General features: G+C 45.7%; 1 protein-coding gene and 1 long non-coding RNA gene across 2 annotated transcripts in view; both read right to left on the bottom strand.

Moving 5' to 3' along the window:
* Positions 1–18,619, bottom strand: part of LOC108640337 — an 83,773-nt gene extending 65,154 nt beyond the window's left edge. The window contains exon 1 of the long non-coding RNA XR_001921104.1: positions 18,510–18,619. This is a non-coding gene — a long non-coding RNA (uncharacterized LOC108640337). The remainder of the gene's footprint in view (positions 1–18,509) is intronic.
* A 2,699-nt stretch (positions 18,620–21,318) lies between these two features.
* Positions 21,319–22,397, bottom strand: part of PI4KA (phosphatidylinositol 4-kinase alpha) — a 56,792-nt gene continuing 55,713 nt past the window's right edge. The window contains exon 55 of the mRNA XM_018076317.3: positions 21,319–22,015. Coding sequence (XP_017931806.1) covers positions 21,964–22,015 — 52 coding nt within the window. The 3' untranslated portion in view covers positions 21,319–21,963. The remainder of the gene's footprint in view (positions 22,016–22,397) is intronic.

Genomic DNA, 22,397 nt, shown 5'->3' with positions numbered 1-22,397 from the left:
CACAGAAACATTCAGGAAGTGCTGCTCTGTAGACAGAGGGAATATAAAACCTAATCATAAACCTTCAGACATCGTCCTTTTTGGACAATTCTCCTATGTCACAGCTGTATGTTTTATTGTTTGGGTTTTGAACATGGGCCATGGTAGAAGTAAGAATGGAATTTGCAGGGGAAAAAAAAAGATTTGGATTAGCTTTTGCCTGTCTGCTCTATGGTAAAGAACGATTATATTCGACTGAAGAAAATAGAAAAATACTTGTAAATAACTACTCTGGTGTCACATGGATATTAAATACTTAAGGTTGAACAAAGCTGTCAAGGCATATGGTCCAGAAAGACCTCCCACTGCCAAAGGAATGAAGCTCGTGCCCTTTTATTCATTTACTTCAGCTCTCAAGTCTGCACACAATTTTCTTCTCAGCATATGAGGGGTTAAGGTTCCCACCTATACATTCCAGATAGACTCAATATGACTTTTTTAGTGTGCTAATACAAAACACACAGAGACCTTTGTCTTCTGACATGCTGGTAAAATGCCCGTTGTGCTATGCAGATTATTATTGTTATTATTATTTCTGGCACTGTCACTTCTAGCTGTGGTGCTTCAAAGCAATGATATTAAAAACATAAAGGCAGTCAGCCCTTTGGAAATGAGGAATTGCAACAGAAACGTCAAGAACTTTTTATAGCACCCCTTATTGAAACATCTGGAGGAAGTACCATCTAATGGTTAGTGAAGACAGCTAAAAACCCAGGACTTCTCTGCTCTGTTTCTAGGTCTGTCACTGACTTCCCATAACCTAGAGCAGGTACCTTAAAAGTTATATAAAAGTGGTACCTACCCAACTTTGCTGCTTTATGAGAGGTAAAGAAGTCATCTAAAATTTGCATGTAGACACAAAAGATGTGTCAGCATGCAGACAGTTTTCTGCTGTCACTGCAGTGGTACAAAGGTGTTTGAGGACACAGCCGGTTACGACCAGCGCTCACCCCCCCCAGCTGCTTGGTTACTCCTCCCACCTCTTCTGTCCTCACAGAGGATGTGTTTCCACCCATTTGCAAAAGGAACACTTCTTGTGAGCACTCCCTGATTTCCTTCGGAGCCTACAAATCTGCCGTGGCCAACGACTGAAACTGCTTCAAAGACACTCAGCTCTGCCCGGCTCTCCCCGTGACGGTGCAGTACCATCAGTCGGTGAGGTAACATCTTTTACTAGCACAGCTAAATCTGGAAGACAGTGTTTGCCTCTGATCTAACTGTGATGAAAGTGTTTTCTTTAGGGGAAGAGAATAATGTTAATGAATTGACACCTGCATTTGTTACCATGCCCTCATATCTGCATCATTTTCTATAGCCTGCAGGCTCTCCCGGTGCTCGTGACGAAGAACCCTACTCGTTACTGATGTCATTTATGCAGATCCAAAGTGGTGCATAGACCAAGTTTTGAATCCTGGTATTCCCCTGTTTTACTGGTAGACAAATGCCTCTTTGCTCAACTCCCAAGAATGCTTAAATTGAGGTCAGTTGGACATCCCACAAACAAGCCTGCTCAAGGATTAGTCCACGATGATTGATATAGTGAGACACAAAGCAGTTACTTATCATGTTTGGAACTGGAAGAAAATATTTAAACTGAATTAAGTAAGCTTTAAAAACCCAAGCCCTCTCCCCATCTTTGCAAACCCTGAAAGGTCCTGACTCAGCACAGTGAGTGTCTCCAGCACAGAGGTTACTGTGCAGATCTAGATCTTCTGCCATGGTCTTTCCAACAAGGTCTTTTGACATTATTTACTCTGCATAGAGCATATTTGAGAAAATTAAGAGAGGCCCATAAACCCAGAGTCTTTCTAGTGGACGTCTCACCTAGCAGCAGTTTGGAGCGCTCTGCCAAATAGAACCACACAGGTCCAGAGGACACTGTGAGTGACAGCTGGAGCACTGAAGCTCTGCTGTCTTTGTACTTTGTATTTAGGAGCTGCTCCATGCTCTGAGTGTTCCTGCTTCAAGGGAGAAGCAGGAGAGAAAAGTGAGAAGACAAGAAAAAAGATTACCTGTGGTGGTCCCAAGATCAAAAATAGCAACATCATGTATGGGACAACTGCAGTGTTGGTTAATGGCTCCATAATGATCAGGAAAATACCTAGATTTCCAAATGTACTTCACCTGGCATTTCAAATAAAATTATTTAAAAATAAAAGTTGTTGAATGGTAATCCTGAGGTAGTAGGTGGAGACGACACAGAATACTGTGTCTTTCTACCTGTCTTTTTGCTGTATTCACAAAATGGTGGGCTCCTCACTCCTTAGAGTCTATCACCACACAGACCTCAAGCTAAAATAGCAGACACATAAAAATCATGACATCCTGACCATATAGACACTGCTCAGAGCAAATGCAGCAACAGAAACCTCACAAATATTTATTTGGCTGTGGGAATCACTCTTTTGGTCATTGCTGTGCTCTTGCCATAACTTCTGTGAATAATGAAGCTTCAGGCTTTCCATGATTGTCTGCATCAGCAGAAAGCCACTTGCCTAAGTCTTTACAGAAACAGAACAACAAAACTAATCCCAGCAATATCGGCACCACAACTATTTTCAGTGTTAGGGAATGTAAAACATTAGTCATTTAACCACAAACAGTGACCACAGTTATGAAGTGCAGGCAGCTGTTTAAAAGACAACCTATGACAAAACAAAAAACTCATTCCCCACCCTTCAAAATGGCACAGAAATCCAACAACTGAATAATGAGCAAATTCAAGAGGAAAATTCCATAGAGTAGGGCTACATTTGTCAGGTGAATTATCTTTTTGTTTGGTATCCCACATCCTGACACTCTCCAGACGCATGGAGCTGCCATGATTTACCAATATTTCCTGAACACAAAGGGCTTCCAAGTCAAACCAGAGGTCATGCTGACCCCACTAGCTAAGGCTTTTAATCCTCATGAGCCGTGTGCAGTCTGATACAACTTTACCCTCATCAAACTGTTACCTGTTCCAAGTGTTTGCAGATGTTTTCCAGCTGTGTCAGAGGCTACCATTATGACTTTGTTGTTAACAACACTTGAATGGTTTCCTTTAAAAATAGTTCAGGCCCACTTAAGCTACAAGCACTGGGGGTGAGGTAGAAGGCAGGCTCAGCACTCACAGCCTGCTCTGCCAGGTGTTGCCACGTGAAACAAGAGCAGCTCTCACACAGCAGGATGTGGGAACCAAATCTCTGCTTGGGCACTGGCAGCCCTTGCAAAGGTATTTCCAAACTATGCCTGGGGAGAAAAAGAGGTCACCAAATTGCTTGTTTCCAAGTGGCTTCTGCTTCAACATTGAAGCAGCCTGTGCCATGGGATACATGAAGGTATGTTCTACAGGGACATGGCACTGGCTGGAAACTCTTCAGGAACAAAAGGAGAAAACATGCATGTTCTCAGTTGGGAAAAGCAAGAATGCAGCAGTAACTTTTCATTCAGGATTGGTGATACACAAACCAGGTACAGGCATTTGCTCATCCTACAGGGAAAGAGGGAGTGAAGGGGAACTCCTTGTTTCCTGTTGCTGGGGTGGCCATTAATAACACTGTTCTCCTCGGGGCACCCTGATGCAGATCTTTGTACTGCATTCATTGACTGAGTCCACAAAGGTTCAGTCCTCCTTTCATTTGGTCCCATTTCCCAGTAGGACACACTGCAGAGAGCACAACCATGGACAGATGTTAGGGCACACAGCAGGGGCTGTGCTGTGTGTTAGGAGTGTGTGTGAAAACATCTGAGCTCACAAGAGAAACTCAGCAGCTCCAAGATGGAGTTTCTCCTTCAGTGTTCTAGTTAATTATGGCTTACCTCACTTCTCCCCTCAGAAATCCCCTTTGTCCTTTCCACTACTGTGTTATTAAGTGTATCGTGCTCAGCACTGACAGGTGACAAATGAAGCATAAGTTGGTTCACCACACTGACCCTTCTTGGCAGGGTTTACCCGCCTGGGCCTGACCTTTTCTTGCAGGCTAAGCAAATCTCCCTTGTCTGAAATTCTGCTCTCAGGGTGCTGCTTTGTGGCAAAGAACAGGAGTAGAATCTTCTCCCTTCCCACTATGGGGTTTGGAGGAGTCCTCTCCCAGCACCTCAGTCAAAACCAACAGGGAAGACCAAATACAGCAGCATGTGAAGAATATTCTTTCCATAAGTGAATTATAATGATAAGATTTTTTTTCAGACACAGGAGAAAGGGCCTGAGGGGGAAATGGACAATTGAGGCAATGCCACCTATTCCCTCAAACCAAAGATACTGTGTCTCTCATTAAAATACTGAATTTTACACAGCTGTCAGCAAACACAAGTTTTCCAAAAGAACTGGTCAGCAATAGCCTGCTTTCATGACAACTTGCAAAGAAGGGAGCGGGAGGGGTGATTTGTGCCCGGTACAAAAACAAACCACAAAGACATCCCATGCAACAGACACACAAAGCTGAGCTCTGCACATCAGAATGCTCCCTAGAGGAGGAGTCAAAGAATCAAAGCAAAGGAGCAGTGATACAAATAGCTTGACTTTTTCAAACACATCAAAGGCCAGAAAACAAGTCCCTCTGAACCCCAGGGACCAAGACAGAAAAGATCTAATAAAGAATTCAAATGCCATAATCACATAATCCAATAAGCTACAGTTAAACCAAAACACCTCTTTAGCAAACATCCATAAGTTGGACAGGAAAGGCTCTGAAGTGACAGGCATGGATGGCTCCCTTCACTTCTCCCTGTTAACATATCACCTCCTGTCAGTGGGACAGATCCAAAAGGTTTGTTCTTGGTATCAAATTCCCTCATAGGAAAATGGAAGAGGGAGAAGAGCATCTCAACAAAAACAGCCAGCACAGATCAACCAGTCTCTGAGAGCTGAGCAATGCTGGACTTGCCATGGAGAAAGCTGGTTAAGATATCTATGTGGGAAAGATGAGAAAGTGTAGAGGCTGAGAAAGACAAAGGGAAGAAAAACATCCTCTTCAGACTGCTGCCAAGGCAAGTCTCTTTCTGTATCCTCTGACAATATTCCACCCTTTGTTTTAATTTTATTCTATGTTCCTTCTTCTCTTTCAGTCCCATATGATATTTTCTTCCTTGTAATTTCTGAATTATATTACCTGGGACTCCATCAGTCATTCTGCCCAAGTACCTGCTCCCTCAGGTGCGTCTCTTCCATCATCTCCCTGCCAGGTTTGCCAAACAAGGCAATGGTTAACTTTGCCATCATCCAGCAGTGGCAGCTGCACTGAGTGTTGTGAGTGTGAGGCAGCTGACCCTGATGCTCCCATACAGCACTCTGCTGGGTTATACATGCCAGAGAAAGAAGCTCTCCATTCCACATTGCTATCAGTCAGGAATGTTGTCCTTCCTTTGAAGGACTATCCCTTTCTCCTTCCATGCTCAGACACGTGAAAAGGAACAGACTTAGGAGGGAATTCTGACCTCATCTGAGGAAGCAGATCCAGACTTACAAACCTTCCTTTGACACAAAGGCCATCCATGGCCTAACTTGAGTAATCAGGAAGAACAAGTTTTGCTGACGTATGCATCCCTTAGGTATTTGCTTTTATACCAGCTCCTGAGTACAGTCAGTGAGCAGAGAGCAGTAAATCTCTGTGAAACACAGCAGGGGATGGCAGCACCAGAAAGGGTCATTTCCTCTGGCAGAGACTAGAGCAGGCAAATACCGTTCAATGGGTATAAAGGCGAAGGGGCCCTCGGCTCCTCTGATATGTCTGTATGTACAAAGGATCTGCAGAACCCTGAGGCTGTGCAGTGGATCTGTAGAATTAAAATTCATAAATACACCAATATTGTACTGAAGTATTCCACTCTTATGACTTTCCTTCCTCTGCAGCCTCCCATCATTAGCCTCTCTTCTACCATACAAGCCATGTGCTAATCTCTGTTTTCTCTGAGTACAATATTCTCATGAGATACCTTATAAAGTGCTTTGCTGAAATCTAGCTAAATGATGTCTGCTGATGATTCAAGACAGTTAAGCTTTCTTATTAAAGAAATACATTAAATAGTTACAGGCACGAGGGCAGTTACAGAAATGTGGACTCGAATGTTGCGGCAGAGCCTTAGGAAATGACCTGTGTGCTCAGTGCAGCAGCAGTTTAGGACCTGATACCTCAGTTTTCACAGCAAGTACAAAGCGTAGGCACCTACACAAAATGGTGGCAAGGCATGAGGACGAATGCTGGACTTCAGTGAAAAAGCACTTTTTCCTTTCTGTAAGTAATCATTATGGAGGGGAGCACAACTCAATGCAGCCACTACAGTTCTAAGAGTGGGAATTAACTTACTGGAAAAGGTTGGGCAGTAACCCAGACACATGACCCCCATCTGGAATAAAGCCAAAAAGGGTCATCAGCTCTTTTAAACTTCTTGCTTTATGCAATATGAAATCACTTTTTGTTGATGTACAACATGACAGTATTGCATAGGGTATTCAAGAAAAATCCATTACCTTGATGTGCCACATATATATCCCTGCAACAGAGCAGTGTGTGTGAGCACATTCACACCGATCATACAGTGAATTTCAGAAAGAGGGATAGAGCAGAAATGGGAGAGAGTGGTGAATTGTTGTATATGATCTTTTACATGGTGAGTTATCAGTTGATTTATGTAGCAAGAGTCCCACAGAGTTAGTTCATGATAAATTCATGAGGCATGTGCTTTTGATCGTGCAGTGCTCTTCTTATGTCTTGCCATTTCCAGCTCCCTCTTTATCCACCTTCCAGAGACAGTATTCTATAGTTTACCCTCGTAGGGTAAACTGGTGCTATGGACAGTAAGGACAAGTCTGCATTGGTTGCCTCTTCTGACATGCCACATTCTGGAAGGGAAGAGATACTTTAAGAAGCCAGAAGTCTGGGAGTTAGAAGTGCTTGGAGGGGTTAAGTCTCTCCCAGTATACTCAAGCATGTATGTCCATATGAGAAAGACAGAGCTGACAGGGACCAGTTTTCAATCAGCTGGCTTAAGACAAGGATGCTCCATACTGTACATGCCAAAAGCACTCCCAGCTTCACAAGGAGCTTAGTGGACAGATGACTTTCCCTGCTAAACTCTTCCAAGAAAAAGATGAGAGAAGCAGTGTCATCTTTTAAAAGTGTAATTTAAAAAGTGTATCAGTTCCTTGTTTAAGCCTCAGATGTCATAAGGTTGTCACTCATCCCCAGTTTATAGCTATCCTGCACAAGCACAGCTGTGCCTAAGGAATCACTGGAGACACTGCAGCCAGCATGGAGCCCTGCACACACTGACCACAAGACACCTGAGCAGCCTTTTGGAAAGGTTGCACAGCCCACATACTGGTACTATACTGCTCTGAATAGGCACCTTTCAGATCAACATAAGGATAACTCAGAGCACATCTGGACATCCCCCTCATTGTCAGCCTCAGCTCTGCTCTCACTGAAGCCAGCAGGAATCTTGGTGAACATCACATGGGAGCCCATGGAGTCAGGGAACATAACCCTTCTCAAACCCCATATTACTTTATGGTTTGCAATTGCTCAGTATCCAGAAACAATGTTCCAAAGCTAGTTTAAAGGCACAAAGGCATCCTTGGGTTATTTTTACTGGGACACCTACATAGTAGGAAGAGCCAGGATGGCATTACTCCAGTGACATGACAGTAACAAACAATTGCATGACAAAGTGATGCAACCTAGAGAACAGCCCAAACTGACATATCTGCAAATTGGAATCTGCTCCTGCACCTTTGCAAATAGTGACCTGTGGGAAGACTGCTGCTTTTCAGCACAGAGCTCGATGGGAAGATCTCTGGTATTTGAACCAAGTGCTATGGTCTGAAGAACTGTGATAAGGCCACATTTCAGAGTCAAAAGACTGTGTCCACCAATGGATAAGGACCACTGGCTTGGAGCAAGCAACCACACTGGAGCATGCATGCTTCAGTGAGAGAGTAACCAGACCTGATACATTACAGAAAGACCTATGTCTCATTTTCCCCATCTGCAGGACTTTATTGCTGAGAGAGACAGACAGGTGAGGAACTACACGAGCTAAGGACTGTGTGCCAAGCTTGAACATTCTTGCTGGGAGGGATATGCCAACCAGGAGACATTTGCTTACATTAAACACCCAGTATACCGTGATTTGTTAAAAGTGAGGCCCTTTGCAGTCCAGATACTCAGGTCTGATTTAGCATGTGTGGCACAAGAACCCCTGTCCTTTTAAACATCCTCAGTAACCGTGGCACTTTGGGAGACACAATAATTAGCATAATTGTCAATTCAGCCTCTAATAATGTACAATGCGCTCATTAACCCAATTAACCCCACACAGCACAACAACCATCACAAACAACGCAACTGATGCAGCGAAGGGAATGGACTCTTGACAGCCCTGCCAGAGCCCAGCAGGATGACATGACACTTGCCAGGGCTGAAGGCAACTCCCAGGGGCAGGACCCCCACCCACCTTGGAGATGTGGCATGCTGCCACCTGAGCTGGTGTGTTAGCCGTGTGCTCAGCCTTCTTCAGCCCTGTCTCAGGGCAACAGAGGAGTTTCTCCTCCCCCAAGGTTTTCCCTGATACATTTAATTAACCACTATGTATCAACACCCACATACGCACACCCCACTTCTCCACTCCCCCCTCTCCCTGGAAGAGTCTCAGGTGGGATTCACTCGCCTGCTTTTGCTGCTGCTTAATTCAGTCAGGCTGGTAAATAATTCAGCAGGCACTCAGCCAACAAACAAACAGGCAGGCAGCACAAATGGCCAGACAGGGAGATGGAAGAATGAGAGACAGAAAGAAAAACCAAATGTGAGAGTGACAGCTTTTGCAGGACCTCCTTTTCTACAGGCAGGACTTCAAGCTGTGCCTACTTCTTCATCCCCTGTGGTTACACTCTCATCTTGTAAAGAAGCAGGGAGTCTGTCCGTCTGACACTGCCATGACCTACTGACAACTCACTGGTGGGGGCCCCACTGGATGGTCACCCAGCCTTCTGATTCACATTTAGAGGGAGCTTCAGTGCCTTGCTTACACTCTTTAGCTTTGAAATCTCTCCATGATGGGCACCAGCAGCTCTTGGGTTAGAGCTGGGCACAAGAGTCTGCATTGTTGACTCAAGTCTGTTTAGGCCTCTGTTTTCCCAGCTGGAGAAGAAATTAAAATCCTTCCCTGCTGGGGTCCCAGCAGGCCCAACAAACAGGAGCAGTGCCAGGAGCCTGACAGTTCTTCAGATGACATGCCAAGGCTTGGCACTTCCAGTCCAGGGCTCACAGAGCAATTTCAACGTGAGGCTCTTCACATCACCCTCTGTTGCTGACAGGCAAACAGACCCAGGATGTTTTGCTGACCTTCCCAACACAATGCAGCTCATCAAATGACACGGCTGAGAAAAGGTTCTCATTCTGGCAGCTCTGTGTACCAGTCACACCATTTAGGTTATCTGCATGAGCAACCTGTGGGACTCTTGCATCCATGTAGGATGCTGACTTTGCAGAAGCTGGTTGGAGAGAGGATACATTATGGTGTTAAAACAGCACCAGTGAAATTTGGCTAGCAAAGGAGACACGAACTTCTGATTTTAGCTGGAGGACACAGTTAAAGGCCAAGCTGTTACCCACTTGCTCACTGTGTGTAGATATGGGCAGCACAAGAGAAGAAAGACCACATGATTCTCACAGGTATCTCCCCTCTTTTCCAAACTACAACAGTTCTCTGAGTCTCCATCAGTTTCCTGGGTTGCATCAGCATGCAGCAAGTGAAGAGGCAGCAAGCACCAACTTGTAGAGTATCAGTTCTGAAGAGATTCCCTACCCCCAGCCAAACAGAAAGCTACAAACATTACAGGAATCTGCACCAGAGAGGCTCTGCTGCAGGGACATTTCATCCTGTTAAACAGTCCCATTTGCCTCCCAGACATTCTGCAGGAGAGGCATCTTTTCAGAAGGTCCAGGTCCATAAGTAAAAGTCAGTCGGAATAAATCAGAAATCCACACCTAGAAGCACTGATGACGATCTGGTAACGTTGCTGTTTCATGCAAGGAATAAGGTTCTTCATAGTTACAGCATGCAGTGCTCCCAGCCCAGAGGCTTTGGAGTTTCCTCTCTGCAGTGTCTGTGCTGGAGGCTGTCAATCCTTCACCACTGGGGAAAGCTACCTTGAACACTGTAAGCCTGGCAGAGCAGGGGCAGGTGCAGGCTAAGAGATAAAGGAATTATTCTTTTCCCCATCCATACTCAGTATCCGGCAGTGGAGGAAGAAAAATGAAGGGTTAGAAGGAACACTATGGAATGGTTTCAACATCCACTGAGCCCATTAATTCTGGAGCAGTCAGAGCTGCACAGAGCCCCAGGGGGTGCTTGGGGATGCTCTGTTCAGCTCCCTCACACATATACTCCAGAGGTACTTCCCGGGCAAAGGAAAGAAGTTGTGCTGTAGAAGAGTGGCCCTTTGGAACAACAGGAGCTCACACAGGACTTCAGGAAAGCATTAAGATAAGTTTAGACACCATAGTGCTGAGTGCTGGATCTTGCATGTCCAGACACAGCAAGACATCCCTGCAGTACAACACACTGCTTGGAAGGCGTCATTTTCTTTAAGCAATAAAGAATTTCAGTGAAAAAAAAAAGGCAATGAATTTTGGAAGGCTTATCAGGGATGAAAGTTACCTGACACTCTGCCAGGAAAAGTACCACATGAGACTGACTGAGCTCCTACTTCCCCTTGTGATGATTCAGTGAACACACCTGAACAGGAGTGCCACTGTTTCACACTTGGACAGGAACAACCTGGTACAGAAACACATCCATACTACAACTGGCATTCTTGGCCACGAGTGCCCATTGGTTTTACCTGCCCATATCTGCTGCCTGCCCTGACCTGTCCTGGTGTCAGTTTTACACAACGCTTGTGGCAGAGAATGTTGGGCTGAACTATCACAGTGTAAAAAGGAAAGTTTGCCTCTTATTTTTCCTGCCTGGAGTCCTGCCACTCCCACCAAACAATGCCTAATCACATGAAGGGTCACAAGAATGAAGAGTCTAAATAAAAATGTATAGAGGAATAAAGAAAATTCCATCTCATTGAATTCAGCTACAGTGTTGAAGCCCAGCAAGGTAACAGGTGTACCTATATTTCAAAAAGGCCCTCGGGTTTTCTGGGGAGCCAGAGACTCAAATGTTGTAAAATGGCAAATTAATTTAGATGTTAATTAAATATAGGAATAGTGATATTGCTGTTCCATGGGCTATGAATAAAGTTTTTGTAAAATTAAGACTTTAGAGTTGTCTGACTGCATCAGTGAATATAGCAAAAGATGGTATCATCAAGCACAAAAAAAATAATTCCAGCCTTATGTAAAAACTGACATCCACAAAAAATATATCCCAATCAAAGCAAAGCTTTGGGATGATTCAAGGCAAACACTCCACTATTCTGTCTACAAAAACAAACAGTCAGCCAAAACATTTGTAGTGGAGTTTTCTGTGGTGCTTAACCTTACATTTATAATGAAGCTTTAACAAAATCTATTTTGAAAGGGCTTTCTACACACATAATAACAAATTAGCATAAGACAGCCTTATTAACACAGCTAGTTTGTTTAACTAGCTATCTGAACATCACAGGAGAAAATCATTGTACACTGTTAATAAGCCAGGAAACTCCTATGCACAAGTTTACTAAAATAAAATCCAAATCTGCAAGCACTATTGGGAGTCACAATGTTAACAAGACCACCCATCTCTCACACTGCTAGGCCAAGACTAGTGAGAGGCAACACAGCAACAGATATTTAGGAGGAGATTTAGGGGTAGCTTACACACAATGTGCTCATTATGTGAATGCCCTGGGTCTGTGCTGACTCCTTGCTACAAGATATTTAACATGTTTGCATGTGCAGATTGTCGCTGAGCTGAGGTGGTAGTGGAGAGACATGAATTTCAAAGGAGGTGACAAAGCATTGTACAAACATCTCTTAGATTATCAATTCCCTGAATCTGTCCTTGGAGCCACATAATTACAGGATAGTTACCAAATTTCAGTATGCACAAATATCCCCTTGCAAGAGTAGAAGACAAGCAGGTTGGTTTATTAACATGCTTCATGTGAATATCCTGAGAGTCTCATTGAAAGGGATGAAAAGAGCAATGGAATGATGACTTGAGTAGGTGTACATTGAAAGTAATTACAACAGAAAGAAGCTTCTTCAGGCTGGGGAATTACTAAGTGTTTCCTCTGCCAAAATAGAGAATAAAGCAGCAGGAGCCACAGCTCGATGACCAGTTTCAGAAATGTTCCTGCTGGACACTGTGTAATTCAGGGTGAGAGCCCAGAAAGATGCTCCAGGAGAAAGAGGGACCTTTTGCTGGTGGGTAAGGAGTCAGTCAGTTGATCAGAAAGCAACGTGCTCTTGGAGACAAGGCTGCCCCAGCTGTGGCTGAGCCACCATTACACTGTGGTGACTGCTGAGCCAGCTGTGGTGGCACCATGGCAAAGCTGTTCAGTGACCTACCAGCCACAGAGAAAATGGGTTAAAAGGGAAGCAGGGCTACTGCTGACCAGGTCTGGATACTGCTCTTGAGTTCATGCCTGGACCCACTTTGGGTGAGCAGGGAAGTCACTTCTTACAGCAGTTCTCAGCAGGGTCACGCAAACCCCTTCTGCTTTTTGCTCAAGGCTCAGGCTGTATTGCCTGAACCTCAGTCTGAGATCTTGTTTCGGATGCACACAGGTCCTCCAAGCATAACCACAGCCAAGATCAGCCTGGTTGCAAGTCAAATGTTCAGATGGTTTCCACCCCAAATCGTAAATCCCACCCTGTCACCTGGAAGGATGCCCATTCTGCTCAAACCTCAGCCTGCATGTGGGGGAAACTTGACACCGGTTCAGTGGAAGGTTTGAAAATCCAGCCCGTGTTCTTGGTTTGTAACAAACCCGCCGAAACAAGCAAAATGCCCTCGGTTTTAGGGTTCATCTGGACCTTGTTGCCAGAGTCATGGTGTCATCTAGTGGTGACAGCTTGTATGGGCACACACACAGTACCCACCTGCGCTTCCCAAACATCCCCTCAGAGCGCAGTGCAGCTGCGGGTCTGGTCAATACCTTTCTTCCAAAGTACATCAACTTTCTGAGAGGCAGAACAGCTCCACCATTTCAGCAGAAGCCTTTTGCACCTCGAGGAGAGCTTTTTTGCAAAGGCTCCCAAAAATCAAGTGAAGGGCAAGCTTTGCTTCTCCTACCACTTCTAAACAGTTAGTAGACACAATCTCCTGGGGAAAGGGCAAACACAGTAACTTTGAGGAACAGCAATCATCAACAGGCTCAGTTGTAAACAAGTTTTAAATGCAAGAGTCATTCTCAGTATAAAAGCTGCATCTGCTGAAATGTCCCTTTGACCTATACTGGAATAATGCTCAAAAATCACAGTAATAGATATTAGAGGGGAAAGGACTCCAATTTCAGTTTGTACTTCGAGAGCTCCCTTGTCTAGGCACATGTGCCCAATTCTCAAGAAATGGCAGTTGATTTTTGGATTCCCAATTTACATCCTATTGGATTCAAGTTCAAGAATTAAGCAGCCAAAGCAGCTCCTAAAGCCATAGCACGTCTTTTGCAAGAAATTAAGTGCCTTACATCTCACTTCCAGCATTTCTAAAGGGCCTTGACCCACCACATACAGCACGTGAGAGTCCTGGCAACGTGAATTCCTTCTCCTTGGTGACACTGGGAACTGCTGTACCTGCTGTTAAGCCTACCCTGGTTTTAAGAAACCTTCAATGAAATTTAAGCTTAGGAGTTTTACCTTTCAGCTGAGACGAGCAGAAACACAAACATGATTGGTTTTCCAGGCTCAGCTGATGGGCAGGAACAAAGTAACCACCAGCCCTGTTCCTGTAGCCTCAGGCACTGCACTGAGTCACTTGTCCCACAAGCTGATAAGAACTGCATCTCAAAGGAAAGAAAACTCTCTTCAAATTGGAAGAAGGATCACAGTGTCAGCAGAAAGGCAGGGAAAAAATGCTAATTTCAGCACTGTCCTGAAAACCAAGTGGGTTTTCAGGTTCCTGAGGTCTATCTGAGGTTTCATCCCAGATCCAGCTCAGGTGTTTCCTTGGCAGGTTTGTCTTCTGACCTAGAGCTTAATCCTTGCCTCTGATCTAGGCATCCTGTCTGCAAGCTAATGAGCTCAAAATTACTGTATATTTGTGTGGCCCTCTGAGCTCTGATGTGTGACACAACCACAGCTATAGCTGGACTCACTTCTTTCTTTATTGTCCGGGGTTGCAGCCTAAAGGCCAGGCTTGATGCTAAAAACAACGAAATTCAAATCCCAGTTTACATGTGGGGAAAGATGGAGAAAGCACTTCTCAGAACCCAGGCTTCTGTTGGGATACCTCCCAAGACATGATTTTTAAACCGGGTAACAAGCACAGACCAGGGCTATCTTCATGGCAGAGGATTCCAAACACCTGTCACACCTTGGTGACAGACACCAGGGGAAGACTTTTAAATGGTACTTGCCTGGGCTCAAAATGACTACAGGAACTAGTCAAAATCAATGAGCTCTTTATAGCTGCACCAAAGTGTTTTCTTCTGTTGGATCTGTTTTCTTCCTCCATCCTACCACCTGTGTTCTGCTTATTCTGTGAAGCTTAAAGACTACATGGTGCCACCTACCCACTAAGTCTACTGTGAAGGTGAAGCCCAAGGCAAACTGCTCAAAGGTAAGAGAGAAAGAATGTTAAACTACTGTTATGTGGGGAGGGTTTTAATTTTTAGTAAGTACACAAACCTTAAAATAATGGACAGCTTACATCAGAGTCTGCATATAGAGTACCTTTCACCCCAAAGCAGTTTTCCAAAAATGTACATGCACAGAACACAGAAATGTAGCCACTCTGGAGCTGAATACAGCTGCTGCTCATCCAACACAGCGTGACAATAACAAGGAGAGCTCCTGCAATCTCCACAATAAACCTCTGGGTTTTTGGTAAATGCACTATGGATTTCTGCACACTTGCTATACCAGAGGACACCCATATATTTAAAGGCTTCACCTGAGACAACAATGCAGAGCCAGCAAAATGCATGTCCTTTGGAAGGTCACAAAGCTCCCCAGCAGAACATGCTGGAATACAGACAGCCAGGCTCTTGAGCAATTTCATATCTGATATTCAGGTACTCACGAGCTCTACCACTCAGTGCCTGCCGTGACAGATATGTCACAACTAAAGGTCACGGCAAGGTTTCCCCTGCCAGACTTGCTCGCCTTACAGGAAAGGCAGATTTGTTCTTGCTGGGTTGCTCTGCCCGGTGTCCCAGGCACCGTGGCTTGTTTCGGAGTGCCCTCTGCCGCCCAGCCCGCAGACCTGCGAGTCTGCAGGGAACGAAGCCAGGAACATGAGCGGGAACCGGTTACTGACGGACAGCGGTCAGCAGCGTTCAGCCCAACGTGCAGGTCAGAGGCGCCGCTCTAGAGCCGAGAGCTGAGCTCAGCATCTGGGTCTGCCTAACCTGAGCTCGGACGGTTTGGAAAGCACTGCCTCCGACCAGGGCTGCAGACACAATTGATTTTTACGCCTGTTTTCTGGGGCAACTCTACCTCAGCTCACCTCTCATGCCTCAAAAATCTCTATTCCAGTTCTTCTCATCTGGGATATGAGGTAGAAAAGGCAGCAGATGCCCCTTGCACTGGCACTGCTTGTTCATTTGCAGCCACGGGAAGCAGCTTTACTCTTCACTTCCACCCAGCCCACGTCATCTGACTGATGAGTAACTTCTGTCTCCAAAGCAAAATAGGAAAGCTGACTTTTGTCCTGCCCGAGTCCAAGATATGGAGGCAGGAATCCCTTTGGGGGTCTCAGGGCCTCTGAAAACTGCACAGAAACAGTTTCTCTGTAGGTGCTAAGAGATCAGATATTCTAGAAGGTTCTACTAACTTACAACCTATAATACTTGGCAAAATTCTTTAGTCAGTCCATTATCCTCACAGCTCCAAGAATCCTCACCTAACCAATACTCCTGTTCAAGCTGATGCAGGCGGCCAGGCCTGATACCAAGGCTGAAGTTTGTGACTCAATACCAGAACACAACATGTTCCTGCAATTCATTACTTGGGTTAATAAAGTTCTTTTAAGCACAACAGCCGTAAGTATCTTTATTAGAGCACTCGTTCATGTCCACTCAGCTCCCACACAGGCACTGTCCTGCACAAGAAATAGCTTTGCAATATGTACAGGATTCTCTGTGCAGTGAGGGCAGGTACTGCAAAGCTCTGAGGCGTTTGCTCCAGTCATGTGAAGTTCTCAGCAAGGAAATGGTTGCACAGATGCACCCCAAGATGCACACACACATACAGTGTTCACCTGTGTGCCAACAGCTTAGATGTGGCAGTCAAAATGTAACTTGCACTGGGCAAGAGAACTACATGAGAGCAATATATGATTTTACCCCTTATATTTTTGTTATCCAGAGGAATATTCCTCTGTGAGGTATTGCTCCTATACCTCTACAAGGATGGAATTCCATGACTCAACACTTCTTACATCTGGATCGAAGCTACCACCCCACATGTTCACTCCTAATCAATATATGTAGCTGGCACTGTCTCCTAGATTTGCTACAATTCAGGCATTTTTTTCCTCTTCCACAGCAAAGCACAATTTGTTTCATCAGGCTTGTCACTGCAAAGCTGAGATTACTTGCTTAAGAACAGACCAAGACACATTTCTACCTCTGTGTCTTGCCAATGAGGGGTTTTTAATTTCAAAAGGTGTGTGTGTGGTGTCAGGGTACATAGCAGTCTTTGTGTGGGCACTTACACTCATACTCCCAATAATAACTCCCAATTCCCTTCCCCTTTTGGCTGCCATGCTTTCCTTGGGAAGAGATACCTGAATGCAGTCAGATAAGTAACTTTTCCTTTCAGTGCATTGCCAGCCATTGTTATCTGCCTTCCTGATGACTGTGATTGCTCATCTGTGTCACTGTGTCACCCTCCTGGTCTGCTCTCCCTGGCAGGCAGCAGAGCCACGTGTAACATTCACAAACCATAACACAAGCCTGGTCAGGGTTTCTTGCTGCCACAGTAAGCGCTGAGGCTCTGGTGGCTCTGCTGACCCTGGGAGAGGGATGTGTTAGAATGACACAACTCACAGCAACACTATCACTGCTGTTAGGCAACTGATATTGTACCAGAAATAAACACAACAGCATTGCCTACAATGACAAAGTTCTGGTCACAGGGCTGCTGCAGTGGCAAGGGCCCAGCAGAAAACCACTCCTTTTGGGGAGGCTGTGCTAGTTTGTGAGCCAGCCAGTGCCAGGACTGCACGTTATCAGAGCTCATCTGCTTTTGCCAGCTAAGTAGCTTATCTAATAAATACACTATGTCACCTTACAAACCTTGCTTCTTCAGGATTATAACTCCTGTGACCTCCCAAATGCAGAATCCTTACAGAAGCAAACCCTCAAATGGCATACAGTGGGTAACAGTGTGGGGAAGGGTCCTTTGCACCAGGCCTGGAAACTGCAGCAGCACCTCCAAACATCATTTCGAGGTGCTCTCAGTAACAAGGTTCTGTCAGAGAGCCTTTATCTAGAACTGATCCCGTGCACGCTGTCTCTGAGTGTGCCACACGCTGCCCAGCAGACTTTAGTCCTTGTTACATGGGACAAACAAAACCACCACGACTTCACACCAAACAGCACAGGCACAGTATTTTTCATAAGGTCACACAATTAATTATGCTTTTAAGCTGTATCTACATTCAGGACAAATTCTTTTGTTTACTGCTCTTTTTTTTTAGAGTGTTCATGTGGAAGCAAGGGGAAAGGATGATGAAAAAGAAAAAAAAGTTTAATCTAAACCATTCCTTATTGACCACAATCCCTTCCCCCCTCTCCAGCATTTTTCCACAGAGAACTCTAGCTCCTCTTCCCATGTTTGCTCATTTCATTGGCTCCTCCACCGAGCTCCCATTCCCTGCCCACATCAACTCTGATGCTATGCAGCATGTGCTGGGTGTCTGCAAGGGGTACCACGACCCTGGTACCAGCCAGAACATCACACAGGCACGTTGTGCTAATGGAGGTGGATTGCTTCGCTTCAGTCTCTACCACACATAATGAGATTAGCATTTGAATAGTGCTGATCAAGTTACCAGTAGCTCTGAACTCTGGGTCCATCAGATGCAAATGAATCACTATAAATTTTGCTCCTTTCTTAAGGGCTCTTTATATGCATGGCCAACACAGAAAGAACTGCAGTGGGTATTAAGCCCAGGAAGTCTGTCTCTCACCATGACCAGGAATTTCTGAGAGTGGAGAAACCATAGGAGCACCTTTCCTTAGATAATTTTTTTTTTAAGAGCAGGTTTTCTCCCTCTTTTTGATGCCTCTTTTCTCCCAGGACTGTGCAGGCATCAGGATGTATTCTAGCATAAGGTTCAGAGACAAAAACCTTCACAATACCTTAATTCCATCTGTTCTTAATTACCTGAGTAACTTCTGAAAGTCCTGCCAGCCTCCTTGCGCCAAGGACATATCCTTCCCTGGTGGGAGGATGAAGGTAAGGTCTGTGCTGTCTCCAACTGCATTGATTCAGTATCACCAAAGCATCTGCAGTACCACGAAGCGTCTTAGTGTTCTCACCTCCTCAGTCTCCCTGGAAAAAGACACAGTACACATCCCATTTAGGAAAAATCATGTTTAGGGTACTGCCTTGCATGATTAAATGTAAACAGCCTAATCCCCTCCATGGATGCTCAGATATAGGGGAGTCTTGTCCCACCTCTGTTCTGTGGGAAGGAATCCCGAGGAGAGGGGAAGAAGGCACAGTCAATTCGTAAAAACAAAATCTGCAGATGTCAGGTGAGCTCAGGCACACACCAAAGCTTCCCTGACACCACAGCAGGAAAAAGTTCCAGGAGCTCATCATTCCTACTAACATGGAGTTTTAACACATTCACAACATTTCTGCAACCTTCAGAGCAGAAGGAGTGACAGAACCAAGTTATCTCAAATGCAGTCATCCTAGAGTTTTTAAGACATTACTGCAAACAAGCCTGTTCTTGCAGTAACTCCAGCTGATCACCACATGCAGTTAACTCCAGCTGCTTTCATTTCTCTGGGTCTAGAATCTCATTTGAGTTTTCATTTTACACAGTGCATTTATTTTGAGGTGTAGGAAAGAAAAATTCATGCACATGAGCATTAACTTGAATTAACAAAATATTAGAACTCATCACCTCCCCTGAGAAAAGTAGAAACCTTCACATTTCATCACTCCACCTGCTTCTTACTACAGGAAACCTGTGAGGAAGTTTACCATACTTGTAGTGTCAATCAGCTCCTTTCCTATGGAGCCTAAATAGGTACAATTGGCCGCAGGCACAGAGCACCAAAATTACTCCGTGTCCCAGTTGCTTATATAATAAATCTAAATTAAATCAATAATTAAAGCAGTTCTTGCACACTAGTTCTCCCTAGTGGTCCTCCAAACCTTTTTACAAAGCCAGTGGCAGCTCCCCATTTTGCTAATGAGAAAAGCGGTTCAGAGCCCAGCTCGCTGCGAGCCACCCACTGCACGGGCAACAGACAAGACCCATTTTAACACCCATGGCAAAAGCAGGCGTAATTTTTTAATGAAACAGGTGGGCTGCAGCCCTTCCACAGTGGGAAAAGGGCCAGGCCCTTCTCTGCACCACGCAGGAGACCCACCCCAAAGGCAGAGCCAAGGCACGCTGCCCTCGCTGCCCCTCTCCTGCTCCCTGAGCTGCGAGCGCAGCAGAGCAGATCCCGTCTCTGCAGGGACCTCCCCAGCCAGCCTGGAGGCGGGATAACGGAGTCCCCCTGAGCAGCTCCAGCTTCCTTGGGACACGCTGGGAATTCCCTCAGCAAAGCAGAAACTCACCCTGGGGCACCTAAGAGTTGACTCAGAGGTGCTCAAAAAGGCACAATACCAAGGGGTAGCCGTATCATTAGCTGACCATCCCCTCACGCACACACCACCCTGCATGGCTCGGCTCGGCCCGCCGCCACAGCCCAGCTCCCGAGGAGCCCCGGGAGGCCGGCCAGGGCAGCTACAGCCCCGGCTCTGCCCCCGGGGGCCACAGCCACCCCTCGAAAAGCGAAGCCTTCATGGGAATAGCAAAACCGTGCTCCTTAAACTGGGCGCGGCAGAGCCCCACCCTCAGGGCTGGACCCGCCTCAGCGCTGGACCCACCTCACGGCGCGGCCCCGCCTCAGGGCGGGGTGTCCCTCACGACACCGCCGCGCCTCAGGGCCGGGTCTCCCTCGCGACGCCTCCGTCCCCCGCGCTGAGAGCTCTTCGGGGCTGGATCCTTCTCATGCCTCGACGCTGAGCTTTACTCGGGGCGGTGTCCCGTGTTCTCCTCACACATCACGGCTGGGTCTCTCTCAAGACACCTCCGCCCCCCGGCACTGAGCGCTCTTCGGGGCTGGATCTTTCTCACGCCTCAGCGCTGAGCTCTCCTCGGGGCGGTGTCCCGTGTTCTCCTCACGCGTCAGGGCCGGGTCTCCCTTATGACACCTCCGCCCCTCAGCGCTCAAGGCTGTGCCCCCTCACCGCCGAACCCTCCTCGGGGCTGTGTCCCGTGTCCCCGTCGCCCCTCAGGGCTCGGTCCCCCTCACGGCTGGGCCCCCTCGTCGCGCGCTGGCCCCGCTGTGGGCCGGGCCCTCCCCTCAGCCCGCCGCCCGCGCTCGCCGCAGCCGCCAGGGGGCGCCCCAGGGCCCCGCCAGCCCCGTCCCTGAGGGGCACGGGCTGGACATGCGGGGAAACACCCCTAAAGAGGGGAAAAAACCCTAAAGAGGGGAAAAACCCTAAAGGGGGAATAAAAAACCTAAAGAGGGGAAAAAACCCTAAAGAGGGGAAAAACCCTAAAGGGGGAATAAAAAACCTAAAGAGGGGAAAAAACCCTAAAGAGGGAATAAAAAACCTAAAGAGGGGAAAAAACCCTAAAGAGGGGACAGCCCATGTTTTGAAGAGCTCATTCTAGAAAGACAAGCGTGTACAAAGAGAAAAAGGATCCCAAAGAACTGTGTCCCAGCCCAGGGTAGAATTCCTTTGTCAGCAACATGGGGAAGCTTTATCCTTGGTCCTAGGTTTCAGCTCTTGCACAAAACATTTATTTTATGAACAAAAAAATGTCATTTAAGATGGACAAGCAGCTGAAGAAGAAATCAGATTTCTCCATTAGAAAGAAAGGTCATAATAATAATGAACAGTATACAAACGTGTGGATTTATGTCTATAAACAGCGCAGGGCAAAAGATTTGCAACAGACACAAAGTCTAAGGTCTTTTATTACATTTTATAGATTAAATATATCTTCAGTAGAGTCTCTCTTTTAAAACACACAAAAGGAAAAAATACATTCTTCATGTACATATGAAATACTGACCACGTAGCAGGGACCATGTACAGTGCAAAGTATGAACACAGCTACACAGACATCACCACCTTGGATGATTATCAGGCTTTTTCTACAGTAAAATTGGAACAAGTTAACATTCCTGTTTCCAAAGAGAAATCCATACCCTTCCCTTCCATGGCATTTTGTGGGATTGTGCAGGAAAGGGTTTTATTTATGTTTTAAAGGTTTTATAAAATCCTTGCATTGCATGAAAAATTATCAAACTCCTCAAGCTTTGCCTCTTTCACACATTCAATAATCATAGTACAATTTTATTGTGATTGCAACCCAACTCCAAAAATCCAGGGAAAAACAGAAATATATATAACCTGGTATAGAGAAAGGAATGAATCAGAGTGATTGTTGCATTGTCCAGGGAACATGTACCCACATGTAGACACACACACAGAAGGTGGAAGATAGCGAGGTGTGACAGAGCATCTCCTATTTATCACAAGTTTGGAGTGAGGGCACGGGGTTGCACGTTGCACTTCAGCAGTGAATCTCTAGTGTCTCTCAGTATGGGATGTCATTCTGGTAGTACTGGATCATGTCATATGTCCTACTCCTAAAGAAGAAAAGCAAAGCCAGAAGTAAGTCAAAGTTTAAAAAAAACACTCCACCCATTGTCACAGAAACATTAATCAGGATCCCACAGAAACAAAACATGGGTGAAGGAAATCAGGTGCTAATCAAAACTAGCCCTCCATGCTTTGGAGGCATTATGAAGGCCCAGCTAACTGTTATAACAGCACAAAACATCCTGCTCTTTAAGCTAGGAAATGTATAATGAATGAAGTAAGATCATCAGGGCTGTATGGAGACAAGATTATGTGGAAATAAAGTCATCTTAATTCAGGAGAATGCTAATATTGAAAATAAAAGTGCAGAGGAAATAACAGCATTAATAGCAGCATCTCTGATGAGTGACTGAGCAAACAAATCTCAGC

Source organism: Manacus vitellinus, unplaced genomic scaffold (assembly GCF_001715985.3).
Source record: "Manacus vitellinus isolate BGI_N305 unplaced genomic scaffold, ASM171598v3 scaffold_31_pilon, whole genome shotgun sequence".
Taxonomy (NCBI): Eukaryota; Metazoa; Chordata; class Aves; order Passeriformes; family Pipridae; genus Manacus; species Manacus vitellinus.
This window is presented reverse-complemented; position numbering and strand designations above follow the sequence as displayed.